Raw genomic sequence first — 15,651 nt, 5'->3', positions numbered from 1 at the left:
ATAGTTGTGAGAAGACAGTACTCATTGCAAGGCAGTGTACACACCATGCTTTTTTCTTTTCCCCACATTTTTCTTTTCCTTTTTAAAACTCCACTTCAGAGATTGTTCATACAAAGGAATAAACTTGAGACAAGGGAGAAAGACCAGAGCACTTGATGCACGAGCAGAAGAAATGCTTCTTTGAACATCAGAACTAGCAAATTCTTTTAAACTAAATTCCTGCTAAAAGCATCAATATGAGTAAAATAAAGTAAGAGACGGCTCCAAAAGGGTATTGTTCTAAGGTTGATCTTAGAGTGCATGACCTATATATAGAGGGCATGAAGACAGAATTTTCTTTTTTTTTTTTTTTTTGAAGTAAAGCAATTCAATGGATTTCTACCAGTACTAGAAATACAATGAAAAACTTAAAAAATGGGAAGAGTCCTCTCAGTCAACTGTTCATCAATAAAAAAGAGGCGATGAACAAAATTAAAATGCAATCACTGTAGCTTTCTTACAGTATGCTTGGTATTCAGCACCATCACGTATTTTCATTAGAACATACTCTGTTAATCAAATTATATATCAAAATAAAATTTCAAAAGCTCTAGAATGTGTACATCACTCTCACAAAACCACAGAAGTTAGCTTCTTCATTTCCCTTTTACAACAGTCTTAACTTTACAAGCAAGAACTCTTGACATTTCATATATAGCACCAAATCATTGACCAAAAGTGCAGAATCACTCTTGATTTCCTCTGGCACTCTTCGTGGCATTCCAAGTATCCAAAAGCAGGAAGCAACCTGAAGATAAAGATGATGATTCTGGTATTCAAAAATTAAGCTTTTGCTTTCTGAAAAGACAACTCACCTCTATGACCAGGAATACCTCGAAGGCCAGGGATTCCTCTCCCTGGTGTTCCTATAAAATATTAGGTCCCATTATACTCAAAGTTCTGAATAATTGTTAGAAAACATCATAGTTGTCTAATATTTCATACATTTCTTCACAATTCACTGAATCAAAATGTCGATTTTAATTATACGCAAAATATAATTTATTTGTTATTCCCATTTCTCCTACCAGAAATACAAATCAAATTTGTAACTTTTTCTTTATAGTAGAAACGCTTGATTCATATTTGAGGTACATTTTACAATAATAAGCTTTGTCTTTTTTCAGAGGAAAAAAAAACAGAATAAAAATCTGCATTTAAGTTAGTTACTAAAAAAATAGAGGAAGAAATGTAAATACCAAAAAAGGAAAATATGTTAACAGTGATTACTTCAAACTTAATACGAAGAAACTTAGTAAATGCTTCCTCTGTGTCCTCTTTATATTAATACGCAAAGAAACATTTTCACCGTAAAATATGAAAACACTTTCTATCAGAATTCAGTAGAAGACTAAATCTATCTGTGGACCTTGATGACATCAGGAGTGACATTTAAATGAAAGATTTACAAGCCAAGGGCCAGGTCATGGAAACCTTCACTACTCATGTAAGTAAACACTGCGATTATTTCTATCTTATTTCCACATAGAGAGATTTCTTTAAAAGGATTTTGGTTCTTTTAATCTCCTTGAGATTAAACATGTAAGAACTGTTAACAGCAATACTTCAGTTCTTGCAGACTTGAACATTTTTAGGGGGAGTTATGACAAATCACACGTATAACAGAGCAGTGACATAAGCATTTGGGTTGTTATATATAAACATATAATACATTTCATATATAATTGATATAAATCAATTTCAGTCTTAAGATATTACAACAATTATGTGGAAAAACCTAGGAATTATGTAAAAGTCAAACCTTCTACTTATAAACTTTGGCTCCACAGAAGCTCCTTATTAATCCTTCCCAAATAATCCTTGCCAGTTTAACTAGGGAAAAAAAAAATTGTAAAACAGAATGAAAATATTTCACTGGTCTTACCTGGTTCTCCCTTTACTCCTTGGGGACCAGGCATACCATCCTGACCTTGATTACCTCTTTCACCAACAAGTCCATTTTTTCCAGGGTCTCCAACAGCCCCTGTGAATTATAATGGACCACAATATAATTTTCACTTCTATTATTTTGCATTTCAAAGGGAGAAGATATGAGTTCCCTTTATTAAAATGTAACTAGTTCAGCTGCTTCAAAGATAGATGTAACTGTGTTGGTATATAAACATTTGAAAAGAGCAGCATATAATTTTCATTGAGCTCACTGGACTTCAATGGATTTAACACTCTCGCTACTTTCACAGGCAGTAACTTCCTGTCTTTCAAAGACGTTTTAGGATGCTGCCTTTGATTTAACCCACACTGGTGGGAATCCATACAGGCAGCGTAGTTTATTTCCCTGGCTTTATTACAAATTCAAGGTTTCTCTAAAGAGTGAGTAGATTCTGATCTTTGCTAACTCTGCTGGTAAGTCAGTGCAAGTTCACTAAAGTCTACAAAACCACATCATAATTTTGATGAGGATGCCTGACTGTAAGATCATTCAATGCTCTTTTTGAAGACAACGATTGGCACTGACTTTATTAAAGTCTGCATTGCATAACTCTCTGTGGCTGCATATGTACACACTCCCCTTTATACATATTTTGAATCGTTAGATCTTTTCTGTTTGCTTTAACAAACAACTGCAACTCTGTCCCCTCTTTCCACTCTACTTCATTTTCTTCTCCTCATCTAGGTACATCTTAGTTTATTATTCTCTTTTTGTACAGTTGTGTGGATATCACATCTTGAGACCTCTAGATGAAAAAAAAAGGCAAAAAGCTTTGTGAAACAAAACTTAAACCTCTTGCTTTAGCTGAACTGATAACATTGAAAACAGACTGTTAAAAACCTTAGCTGGAACCAGCGAAGGTAAACAAAGCCTTGAACTAACATAAACAGAGACTGCAACTGCATCAGTTAAATTCTAAAAAACTCAGAACAACAAGAACATCGACTGCCTCATTACAAGGAAAATAAGAAACTCGGGGACAGTGATTTGGGAGAGATGCTATATACAATACCAGGAGGGCCTGTAATGCCCTGCTGTCCTGGGCGGCCCTGCCGTCCTTTAACACCAATGTCTCCAGGAGGTCCAAGCTTTCCTGTAAGGAGAAAGAGTGTGGGAGATGAGAAAAGGCATTATCACTAGATCCAGACTCGGTCACACTTCGCTAACATTTGTGCTTCGGATAGCTATGAAAGATCTCTAGCTGATGTAAGCCAGCCTGGCTGTACTAACTGCAAAGGAGCTGTTAGGTCTACAGCAGTTGAATATAAATGTGCCACCTCACGGGCACCTTGTGAAGTTTATTTTGAAATTATCTTTTAGAAGCATGTCAACATCTCACCACCCCTCCAAAAAAACCACATACCTGGGATTCCTGCACCTCCATTTTCCCCTCTGATCCCATGTGATCCTGGTACTCCTTTATGTCCTGGATGACCTTGGGATCCTTTTTCTCCTTTGCTACCCAAAACTCCTGGGGGGCCTGGATCTCCCTGAGAAATAGCAGTTGCACATAAACAGGTAAAGAATCACATTACATGAAATACATTACATTCCATATTTAAACAATAGAAAAATCATATATAATTTTAAAGGTTAAGTGCAATCATGGGTCAATATGATTTTCAGACAAAGATCAAAGTAGCCTAATAAGTCTTCTCCTAATACCACTGATCCTTTAGACATAGATAAGAAAAAAAAGACCTTTAATCTATATAAATCAATTTCAGTCTTAAGATATTTCAATCGTCACATAGACTTCCCTTCAATTTTATTCTAAGAGCTCCTCTTTTGATCCAAACATACATTCCTTAGGTAATATGTGACTATACAAAATAGCAAAATGCATATTTTTCCTTGAATTCCTACTGACTTTCATGACACAGTAATCTCACTGTGGCTACCCAGCTAATACAGAAAATCAATAGATAATTCAGGCAGGTTAGAGGAGTTATGGTACAGTTTACATCCTCAACCACGTATTTTGTATAATCTTATATGTAAAAAGACTCCCAGTTGTTCAAAAACCAGAATATGTGGAGTAATACTGTACACAATTCACCTAACTTAGATACTTTTTTCTTAGCAATATATATCATGTTTAGTAATATATATTGCTAAGCAAAAAATCAATTCATATTGTGTGATAATATTACTAGACTATCAAAACTCAACAGCACAATTTAAGATTACAAAACTTTTGCATTTGTTAAGATTATGTTTTTCTGTACTTTTTAACGTACAAGTGTTCCTACTGCTGACTTTTTAAATGCAAGTCCTTGTTCTTAACAAATTAGCAACTTTTACAAATCAAAGTTATTTCCAAGATCTTCCATCTTTACAAATAAGAAATTCTTGCACCAAGAGAAAAATGAAATATAATGAATGCAAAAATTTCTCCTGAGTAATGACACAATTGGATTTTCTTATTTCTTACCACTGCAAAATTATCTACTTCTGCAAAATCTGCAGCTCTTGCTTACATGTTATTCTGTTTCTATAGTCAAAGGCTCTGCTTATTTCCTAATATGAAAATTATTCCATTGCCTTTATACCTTTGGACCAGGTTCTCCTGGAGGCCCAGCAGATGGGTACCCAGGGTCTCCTTTGTCACCTGGAAAGCCACCATAACCCGGTGGACCAGGGTCACCTGATAGTCCTGGAAAGCCTGGTGATCCCTTCTGACCTTTTGGACCTGGAGAAATACAGATACTGATACCATTCTTGAAAGGATCATAACTGCATACCACACCTTGTGTTTTGTGAACTGCTGGTTGTATATTAAGATACTCATTCTCCATTAATGTAATTTATACAGTCAGTGATTTTATTTCTAAACACATTAAAAAGAGGTTCTTACATGTAACAATACATAAATTAAAGAAGTTACATTTCATTTAGAGAGAGGGAGAACTGCATTCTGCTAGTCAAGCAAATGCTGGGGTGGTGAGAAGTCTATAGGTACTGCAAAGAATAAATCCCAGTCTAAGTATTGTGTAGTGCGCTTACAGTAACTGCTCGGATCTGGGCAAATGCTTCTATACAGCTCTACGAGTTTGTAATATGGCTTGATAGAAAATGACCTGGAATTCCCATGTCCCCTTTGTTTCCTGGTGCCCCTGGGAATCCTTGTCCTCCAGGAATCCCTGGAAGACCCATAAATCCTTTGACACCTGCAAGATGAAGAAATAAGTGTAATCTTCACGTTTGTTTTAGACACTGGCTGGCTGGTAGAGCTGTCAAGAATACAGAATCCTCTACCGCCCAACTTGTCATGGTATCTTATTGTTTTATAAATCAACATGCAGACAAAGTATAAGCCTTCCTCTTGCCCCAGACACAGATAAAATTATCATATTGTTGTCAGAAAGTCAAGGAAATAACAAGCATTTTATGTATCAACACTAAAATTGAGGTTTGCGACCCCTTGCAAATTTTAATCAAGATCATGAGTTTGTATTTACGCACTGGATTCTCCTCTCATTGTGCCCCTGAGTTCAGCCTGGTTTCTGGGCATGCCACAGTCACATTATTACTTACTCATAATGCACTTCATGACTAATATACTCAAGAGCTTTTTCTTATATGGCTTAGGCATATTTTCCCCCGCTCACTTAACTTCAACTTGATTTAAAATCTAATTTAAAAGCTCATCAGCTTTTAGATTTTAAAGTTATTATTATTCAAGATTTAGTATTATTTTCTATTTATCACCCCAAACAACAGTCGATATTTGGAAGGAAACAAAGAATCATTTGGTGGTAGCTGCTATGATTTTCAAATAGAGCTTTTGAAATTGCTCAGTTTCAGAATGCTCAGAAAAGATTCAGAGTGAATACAGAGAATGTAGTGCTGCTGCTGGAGCAGAGTTTATGTGGTAGCATTGAGGTAATATTATCCCTACCCTCCACGTGATACAGTAATCTTCAATATACGCATTCCATACCTGGTAGACCAGGTATTCCTTCAGACCCATCAAGACCTGGGGGACCTTGCACACCGGCATCTCCTTTTTCTCCTCTTAGACCCATTCTTCCTTGAACTCCTGAAAGAAAAGTTTCATGAAAAAAATATTACAGAACAACATATCAGAACATAAATTTTATGTACAGTTTAAAGTTTTATAACTCTTAAAACTAATGAAGCAGAAGCAGAGCATAGGATTTTCACTCTGTGAACACACACAGGCAAGGCACAAGCTCACAGTTAATGTCTTCCGTATTTCTCAAATGGAGACAAAAGGAAGATTCTGAAAGCTTCCATAGGAAAATGTCTACACAAAAAGCCAGATAGCATTAGTTAAGCATGTACAACTCAATACAGAGAGTCTATACTAATATTGCAAACAAGGGAATTCCTCTGACAGTCAAGTGCGTCTGAGCAGACTCAATTTCTTTGCAATCCAGCATCTAGTTGGTAAGCACACTCATTTCTGTGCTCGTGGGCTACTAAGTATGTAAAAACATGGATGTATAGTGTGGATGTATATAGGCATCCTAGTACTACTGACATATTAATACTGTTTTGACACTACAATAAGAGGTTTTTTTAAGGAATATGGACTTGTTAAAATGAAAACAAATATTAAATGTAATATTCAAATACCCTATAAATAAAAAGGCAGTTACAATCTTCGGCAATAATTATTTCAAAGCCACGTGAATGCTCTCAGTAGTAGAGTCAGTTTCTTCCGTGTTTTAGAGTCCATTGGAACTGCAACATAGATGACAACCCTAACTATTTTTTAATGACAGAACAATGAATGTGTACCTTTTAAGCCTCGTTCTCCTTTAGTCCCAATGCCAACCAAGGTCTCGGATGGTCCAGGGAAACCTTTATCACCTGGTTCACCTTTTGCTCCAAGAAATCCTTTTCTTCCCTTTAGTCCTGGGAAGCCAGAAGAACCTGCAAGAAAATATAATGAAATTTTCTGAAGAAACATGACAGGACGATAGTATAAAGGAAGCAATGAAATTCCTGTCTTCAAGGGTAACTACATATGGAAATACACATTCCAAATCAACAACCTAAACTAGCTTCTTAATTACTCCAATCATCAATAAAACATCTGAATACAGATTATGGGAAGAGGTGGCAATTCTTTCTTATACTGAATATATGTATAATCTTATATCTGTTGAATAGATATAATAATTATATTTGGAACATGAATGGGATAGAAAAAATAGAGCAAAAAAGCTCTGCTCAAATCAGTAGCCACTTTTACAAATACCAATGAAATAGAAAAAGTGGCAATTCAAAACTGCTAAAAAAAAAGCTAATAATGATGTCATTCAGTTTGTAGTCTGCACATATACAGAAGTCGAAGACCTACCATGACTCAAAGAAATTCTGGTATGACACACATACTCAGGAGTGATAAAATACATCAAAATGGATCACAAGACTACTTCAGCATGGAAGTTTCTATATTCTAAGTAATAATGAAGGCAGATACTATGGCCACTTGCCTCTGATGCCCGGGTTGCCTGGTCTTCCAATCATGCCAGGGGGTCCAGGAGTTCCTAACAGGCCCATTATACCTGGCTCTCCCCTTGAGCCTGTAGAATTGAGGCAACAGGAACATATTTGTTAGTACTTGATCAGTGAAACAGAATATTACTTCAGAAAACTACACATCTGCCTGTCATTTAAGTGTTTAATTGCTTATTTATTTTTTTCTCCGTTTCTATAACATACTGTTGAAGTTAGTTTTCTAGTCTTTAACCACATCAACAGTACTTACACAGTAACCCCCAAACCACCTAGATTAGTAGTTGCAACAGCTTCTATCAATGAATGAATTAACTGATTGAGAACAATGTGTCATCTGAGATATCCACACAGGGATGGGAAAGCTGTCATGGCATGTTCTGGCTCAGGAGTTGAAGGCCAGCTGGCACATGACAGCTCCCCTTAAATGATGTCTAAAATCTAGGTTTGTGCCACTGAGTCAAGCACTACACGTTTATCGTTAGTTTTATAGGTTGTATCTATAAAAAGATATGTACCATCTCCTTCCCACAGAATAAAGCAAGATTTGAGAGTAATGGGAAATCTTTGTCCATACTTGATTTCTTTTATTCTACAAATCAAATTTGAGCACATTTCCAAAAAAAAACCCAACAAACCCACCTGAAAAGGATTACCTACCTTACTTAAAGTTAGTTCTGGTTAAAGTGACAGAGTTTGACCCGACTCAACTCTGTCAGACTCAAGGTCTGTACTTGCTTATTGAAAATAATAGGACAGCATTAACAAGCTATCTGTTTGAAAAGGGATGCTGAGTAAGAACTATTAAACACTTTACACTTCCATTACGCTGAGGACTTGCTTTGAATATTAACTAGTTTATATCCTACTGCAAGGACATTACAGGACAAAGCACAATGTAAGGCAGCCTTCTGTTCTCAGAAGAGTTATAGAAAATTCAGTACTATGTCATGACAGCTTCAAGATATGCTTATCATTTACAGAATGATTTATTCGTTTTCCATACAGATCTCAATGATATATGAAAGCTGTTGATAGAAGAATATTTCAGCATCTTCAATTTGGAAAACCATAACTGATACCTTTCTGTGGAGACTGACTTAATTTCTATGTCAAAACAAGTATCTGGGGAATCCGTACCTGGCACACCAGAGATTCCTGGCCTTCCAGACTGTCCCTTGGGACCAGGTAATCCTGTATTTCCCTGAAGACCTATTAATCCAGGTTCCCCAGGCTCTCCATAGATTCCAGGGATACTCAAGCCAGGAGGACCTAGTTTTCCTTTTGAACCTTGCAAACCTCTTCCTCCTAAGAAAAATACATGACACTGTAGTATGGTACATCTGTCTGGAAAATAAACCTTCATCTCTATCTTGCCATCAAGTGCATGAAAACTATTGAACTCTGCCTGTTTGAGGGCTAAACGTTAGATCTATAAGACAATATACAGGTTTGGGAAATCTTGTAAGAGTTGTAGTAGTGTTTAGGAGTTTTCTTAAAAAAGAAAAAAAACAAACAGATGAGTAGACAATTCTGTTCTTTCTCAGAAAGAGAAGAAAACACCAAACAAAAAACCCACTGATTCTGCATTCATTCCCAAATAAACCCAAACAAACAAACAAATCCCATATTTTTTTTTTTTTTTAAAAAAGTCTTTTTGAGATCATATATAGGACAAGGACTGTGGTGGGTACCTGATAGTGTTTCTCTTGGAACAGAAATCATAAGCAGTATATGCAAGTACTTTTGAGTCCCTAAAGTGGTTTTCTACGTAGCTGAGCTCTTTCTCTGTTTTGCTCCTTTATCAATCACATTGCACCAAGGAATCTAAGTTCAGCTCCATGTAGGAGACGTGACTGAAATATCCTTTTTCCTGCAGAATTCAGGCCAGTTTATGATTACTCTTTGCACTGTACAAGGGAATCTGAATGTTAATCCATCTTAATCAGTGCATGTGTTTCCTCCCATCTGCAGAAATTGTATCTTGTAAACGGGCTCTCATTTTCTCACATACTGTCCTACAACCAATATCCAAAACCAAGTTCAGCTCCCTCAGGCCACTGGAAGGCAGAACAAAACCCAGACCCACCCAGCCAAATGGCACATTTGGTTCAGAATGTCCTACCTGGTGGACCTGTAGCTCCCTGGCCACCTGGTAAACCTGGCAGGCCAATAAGACATTCAGCAGGTTTCCCTGGAAAACCTGGATCTCCAGGAACTCCAGGTGAGCCACGATCTCCTAAAAGAAAGGAGACTGGATTCACAATGATTTAAGTAGAAGTTTCAGGCTTTAAGTGAGCATTGTTTGACTTGGCTTCCCTTTCCTTAAAATAACTTGCTGTGCTCTTTGGAGCTTGTTGGACAACAGTACCTCTTAGGCCATGATCACCATCATGTCCAGTACGCCCTGGTAGGCCTGGAAGTCCTGGAAATCCAGTATCACCCTTTAAGCCAGGAATGCCATGACCTCCTGGTGAACCCAGTCTACCTGGCTCTCCAGGAATAACCATGCCTGGGTCACCCTGCAACACAGAGAGAAATGGAAACAGTTCAAGTGTACTATGTTTTTGCAAATCTGCCAAAATATTTTCTCCACTGTGTGATCAATTGAATTCTTTAATTAGGGTAATTTTCTCCATTCCCTCGGGTTCTTCCACATTATAATTTTTCATGATTCCAATTCCATTGATGTTTCTTATTGACCAGCTGCAGGTTCCATACCAGAAGAGTAATTAGTCTAGCTAGCTTTTGAATTCTATCTCATAAGTCTAAGAAATTGCTACTGAGCAATGCAAGACACTTCCCTCCATTTGGCCTTTACTCCACTGTGATGCTTGCTGTAGCTGTGAAAAGCTTTGGACCTGTATCTGAAAATCTGGTTGAAGTTTGTGCAAATACTACTTTTCCTTTATTTAACATGATAGTCATATTTTTATAAAAATATTTATTTAAATAATGACAGTCAGCACCCAGACATGTCTCAGAATACTCAAAGTCAGTTATTGTGGTATTTTTAATCATTCTGAATGTTGTTTTCCATGAAGACTGTTTTATTACAAATGTCCCAAGTCTATTCCCTGAAAGGAAAGTTTGATTTGTGGGGTTTTTTTTAGGGTTGGTTGGTTTTTTTTCTTTTGGCTGACTGAAGTGCTGGTTGTTTTGAGTACTAGCTTTGAGTACCAGCAAATCAGTACATTCATAGAGCAGGTCAGTAGAGCTGAGCTAATTACCAGTCACTGATGATATACTTGAACCACAAAGGCCACTCCACACCCAGCTGTTCTGTGGCATCAAACACAGATTAAATAATAGTTGAAAAATAATCCACAACCACAAGCCTCGCACTTTGTCATGTCAAAAAAACACACAAAAGAATGACATATGAGCACACAAAAACAGAAATGCCACCTTTTCAAAACATTTAGGTGTTATTATTTTGTTCAAATTTGAATCTTGATTACAGACTAGTCAAGAATCCTGCATTTACATATGCCATCAGTAGATCAGCTTCTGATAATCAGCAAGAGTGGCTGCAGTATTACCTCCAACCAACTTCCTTTATACGTCAACAGAGCACTTGCTTAAATTAAATGTATACCTACTTGCCAGTGACCTCCATTAAATAGGTGCTTAATTGCAATTTCTGAGTAGCCATCTTTTCTGAAGCTATGGCCTTCATTTTTTGCTGTAAGCAATGAAATATCCTCTTGTGGTCTGAAAACTGAGTACCAAAACATCCCAAACACTTGGGGTTCTGAAATCCTGTATCTGAATTTAAAATTCTGGCTTGAGACCCTTTATATATAAAAAAAAATTACTCCATAGTTTGTGTATCACTAGTCAAGAAATATAGGAACTCCTGTTCCTTACACTTCTTAATTTATTTGCTCAGTGTCACATTTAATGAATGAGACCTATGGAAAAGTCTGTGCTGTATTTCTAACCAAACCTTTTCTCCTGGTTGTCCTAGGTTTCCAGCACGGCCTGGATCTCCAATCTTTCCCTCACAACCTGGCGACCCTCTGCCTCCTGCAAGTCCTTTATCTCCTGCAAAAGGAATTAAATGGCAGTACAGATGCTACCATTATCACCTTATTTTACAAATGAGTATTTGTATGGATGCAGTTACGAGCCTCTGACACTAAAGTAGCTTACATAAGATGAAGACAGCATCTTGATTTCAGAGTTTATGTGACACACTGCATCTTGTTCCTTACACGTTCACTCAACGTTGACCATAATGCTGCTTGGTTACTTGCTTGAAATCAGTTATTTAACATGTCATTTTCTTAAAGTGAAGCTATTCTGATGTCCCTACTGTTTTCTTTAACAAGCAGCTTGGTAGTAGTTTTAGTATCAGAGCTTTCTTCTTTTTCTTTTTTCCCCCGTTCTGACAGGATTGAAAGAATAGTTCTTAATATCTCTAGTGGCCAAAGAGGGATACGATTTTGCATGAGGAATGGCCAAATTTGCAGTATTCAAAATGCTTTCTATTATCTACACATTAGAGCAAGTATTGCATTGTACATAACCAAAATTGAGTGAAAATAAAGTACTGGCACTTATACAGCTCTGTCTCTGTAACACATATCCAGGTAAAGAGAATCCATTTGAAGTAAGCGTGGCACTTAGATGAGCTGCACCTGTTTTGGCAGTATTCCAGGATTCATCAATGTCTTTTAAAAAATATTTTCCTACTGCCAGCTTTGTACTTAATTCTCTGAAATGCTTCAAAAAATTTCAAACTTGCAATCTATACATATTTATATATATATTTTTATATATATTTATACATATATAGATATTTTAATATATATTGCTTTAATGTGGACTAAAAAAAAAGTAGATTTTTTTTGAGGTTTGGTTTTGGTTTTTTTTTTAAGAAGATGATGATCAAAAAGAGTATTTTTACCTTTTGGACCTGGGTTTCCAGGAAATCCAAGCCCTGGAAAGCCTGTGTCACCTGTTGGCCCTGGATGTCCTGAATCACCTGGCTGACCTCTTGCTCCAACTCTACCTATACAAAGAAAATAAGTAAACTGTGATGTATCTTACCACAGAACATCAACTTTTAAGATTACATGTTTTATAGTTTATCATTATTAATTAGGACACCACTGTAGATTATGTTAGAACTTAGACACTATTTCTCCTCCACAGCAGGTCTTCACAGTTAAAATGCTAATTTTAAAGGCAGAGTATAAAGGCAGGCATAAGTCTGTGACGTAAGTTTTTATGCAATGTGCCCAAATTCCAGACTTCTAGGAACAACTACATGCAGATACAAATCTTCTACTTGTTGAGAATACACAAACATGCATTATAGGGGTGAGGCTTTGAACAGAAGCAACTACAAGAACAGAAGCTACCATAAAGTAGCCAAGAAATTTTCCTATGCTATTCAGGGCAGCTTTAAGGAGTATTGTTCTAAAAAATTCAAAGCAAAGATGCCTTATAGTTAGCCTGAATGTTACTTACTGTCCTTTAGTACATTCAAAAATTCTGCAAAATTTAAAACACCAGCAACCAAAAAAATCCCACCTAGAATCCAAGTCCAAAACCCATACAAAAAAGGAAACTCAGATTCTTAATATCTTAGAACACTGGTTAGTAAAAGTCACGTCAAAAAGGAACCAGGAAACTTAGCAATAGAGTTACTTTTTTGACTGTGCCCCTGCAAAGCATGAGAAGGACCAAGGGCTTCAAGATGATTAAGAATGCTTTAACCTGATTTTGTTCCTTCTCTTTGTAAGGTTGCAGCAGTCCCAGTATAACTTAGGATAGGTTTTTGTCAAAATTATGACAGAGGCACCTTTCTGGATATACAAGCTGCGGCGTATACACCAGATGTTCCTGGTTCTTGGAGGAACCAAGATATATCATAGGTCTGCTTGGAATCTCTGCCATACTGCACAGCACAGATTTCATAGATTTCTAGGTTGGAAAAGACCTTAGAGATCATCCAGTCCAACCGTCCCTAATCCCCATTAAACCATATCCCTAAGTAGATCATCCACCCTTTTCTTAAACACATCCAGGGATGGGGACTCATCCACCTCCCTGGGCAGCCTATTCCAGTGATTGACAACCCTTTCAGAGAAGAAATACTTCCTAACATCCAACCTGAATCTCCCCTGACTAAGCTTATACCCATTTCCTCTTGTTCTATCACCCATCACTAATGTAAAGAGCCCTTCCCCCACCTCCCCACCATCCCTTCTCAAGTATTTGTAGGCTGTAATCAGGTCTCCCCTCAGCCTCCATTTCTCCAGGCTAAACAGCCCAAACTCCCTCAGCTGCTCCTCATAAGTTTTATTTTCCAGCCCCTTGACCAGTTTAGTCGCCCTTCTTCGGACTCGCTCCAGGAGCATGGACATGGCCCTTCTATATTCACATCCACTTCCTCCAGATTTCTTAAAAGAGAATGCTACAGCTAATTCCATGGTTTCTGTACCACAGAAATCCTTTTATAATTATTTCAAAGAAATCCAACAGTTTTATCTGATCAGAGCTGGGAGAGAAATTCCAATCAGATTATCTCTGATTTTTACTGTATTTAGTGCAGCTGTACCTACCAGGCACTCCTGGGGGTCCAGGTAAACCATCTGGTCCTTGAGGTCCTGGCAACGCAGGTAATGGAGTTATCCTACTGGTCTCTCCTTTCAGACCTTCAGCAAATACATAATCAAAGATTACAAAGGCTGATAGTTTGGTGATATGTAATCTTAAGCATTTAAAAATATTAATAATCAATCTACTTGGTTAAAAATGCAGTCTTCTACAGTTTCCACATTTCTGAAACTCCAACAGACTTCAAAAAGCCTTCAGAAAGCAGAAGAATTTTACTGACACCAAGCCCACCTGCAGCCTTCCTCTCAGCCCTCCTGCAGTCTACTGTGGTCTCAGAAAAGGAAGCACAAAGTCAGCAGGAAGATGACGCAATCGAGAAAAATTTCATAAAGATTTAATGGGTATTCTCTTTAAGAAATAGTGACTGTATCTGCCGTCCAATTTTGAGTTCTTCCAGATTATGCTTGCCTATAAATATATACATTGCTATGTTTTCAGCACTCAATAATAAGTCCTTCCTATTTTCCCTTGATGAATTAGCTCACACTAATGACGATGACTGGATACACATTCAAAGACTTTTTCCTTTCATGACGAGGACAGTCAAGCCCTGGAACAGCTTGCCCAGATACGATGTGCTGTCTTGGTCCTTGGAGGTTTTCAAGGCCCAACTGGATATAGCCTTGAGTAACTTGGTCTGATCTCATAGCTGACCCTGCTCTGAGCAGGAGTTTGGACTAAGGACCTCATAGGGTGCCTTTCAACCTCAATTATCTTATGACCCTAAGACTTTTACTACTATCTGCAATGGGACTGAAGTTGAAAAAATTCTGTGGAAATCTCATCCCAAGAAAAACTTCCTATGTTTCATAAATTATGTCTTTGACTTCAAACTATCTCTGCAATTTAAATCAAGTGCTCTTTTAACATCGTACATGTACATGGTAACATAGGAAGTTACAAACCAACTTCTCCAGGTAATCCAGGTGGACCAGGTATTCCTTTAGAGCCTTTGAAACCTCTTATTCCTTGTGGTCCATATCCTGGCAGTCCAGGAAGCCCCATCTCTCCAGGAAGACCAGGACTGCCAGGCAATCCAGGTAGTCCTCTGTTTCCTTTTGAACCAGCCAATCCCTATTAATGATTACATATGTGTGTATATCAAACATTACTTGCTTTCCACACCAGCTTTCATAACAAAATGCCTGATATAAATTTTAATACCAATGGTTATAAACAGAGAGCTATTAAAAGTGAAATTATACAAAAAAATACAGCAGCTTGATTTTTCAACTGCTGTGGCATTACACTGTACACCTTTTTTCTTTTTAAAACAGGTTTGGTCAAAAAAACCCTTCAGCTCTGATTCTCCCTGAACAGTCGGGTCAGGTTTAGAGGGTTATATCTGAATCACTTCTATGGTTTCTCAGCCAGCGCAACGCAACAATAATTGTTACTTTTCGTTTCTGCTGAGCAAAGGGCTCAGCCCTAATGATTCTAGTTTTATGGTCAGTCTTCCCAGCTTTTGTGGTTTCTCTCAGCCCTGACTGAAGATTAACTCCTAAAGACTGAACGGGAATATTATCTAAATTATTCTTTCC

At 37.4% G+C, this 15,651-nt stretch overlaps 1 protein-coding gene across 1 annotated transcript in view; it reads right to left on the bottom strand.

The window, feature by feature from the left end:
* Positions 1 to 15,651, bottom strand: part of COL4A3 (collagen type IV alpha 3 chain) — a 65,764-nt gene that overhangs the window by 9,003 nt on the left and 41,110 nt on the right. The window contains exons 26-41 of the mRNA XM_086618613.1: positions 15,016 to 15,184; positions 14,056 to 14,148; positions 12,393 to 12,497; positions 11,430 to 11,527; positions 9,852 to 10,002; positions 9,606 to 9,719; positions 8,621 to 8,788; positions 7,459 to 7,548; positions 6,758 to 6,892; positions 5,934 to 6,032; positions 5,071 to 5,160; positions 4,543 to 4,682; positions 3,354 to 3,480; positions 3,003 to 3,083; positions 1,925 to 2,023; positions 855 to 905 (exon numbers count right to left, since the gene is read on the bottom strand). Of these exons, the coding sequence (XP_086474739.1) occupies positions 855 to 905; positions 1,925 to 2,023; positions 3,003 to 3,083; positions 3,354 to 3,480; positions 4,543 to 4,682; positions 5,071 to 5,160; positions 5,934 to 6,032; positions 6,758 to 6,892; positions 7,459 to 7,548; positions 8,621 to 8,788; positions 9,606 to 9,719; positions 9,852 to 10,002; positions 11,430 to 11,527; positions 12,393 to 12,497; positions 14,056 to 14,148; positions 15,016 to 15,184 (1,810 nt within the window). The remainder of the gene's footprint in view (positions 1 to 854; positions 906 to 1,924; positions 2,024 to 3,002; positions 3,084 to 3,353; positions 3,481 to 4,542; positions 4,683 to 5,070; positions 5,161 to 5,933; positions 6,033 to 6,757; positions 6,893 to 7,458; positions 7,549 to 8,620; positions 8,789 to 9,605; positions 9,720 to 9,851; positions 10,003 to 11,429; positions 11,528 to 12,392; positions 12,498 to 14,055; positions 14,149 to 15,015; positions 15,185 to 15,651) is intronic.

This window comes from Tauraco erythrolophus, chromosome 11, assembly GCF_009769465.1.
Source record: "Tauraco erythrolophus isolate bTauEry1 chromosome 11, bTauEry1.pri, whole genome shotgun sequence".
NCBI classification, from domain to species: domain Eukaryota; kingdom Metazoa; phylum Chordata; class Aves; order Musophagiformes; family Musophagidae; genus Tauraco; species Tauraco erythrolophus.
The sequence above is the reverse complement of the archived record's forward strand: the minus strand, read 5'-3'. Positions and strand labels throughout refer to the sequence as shown.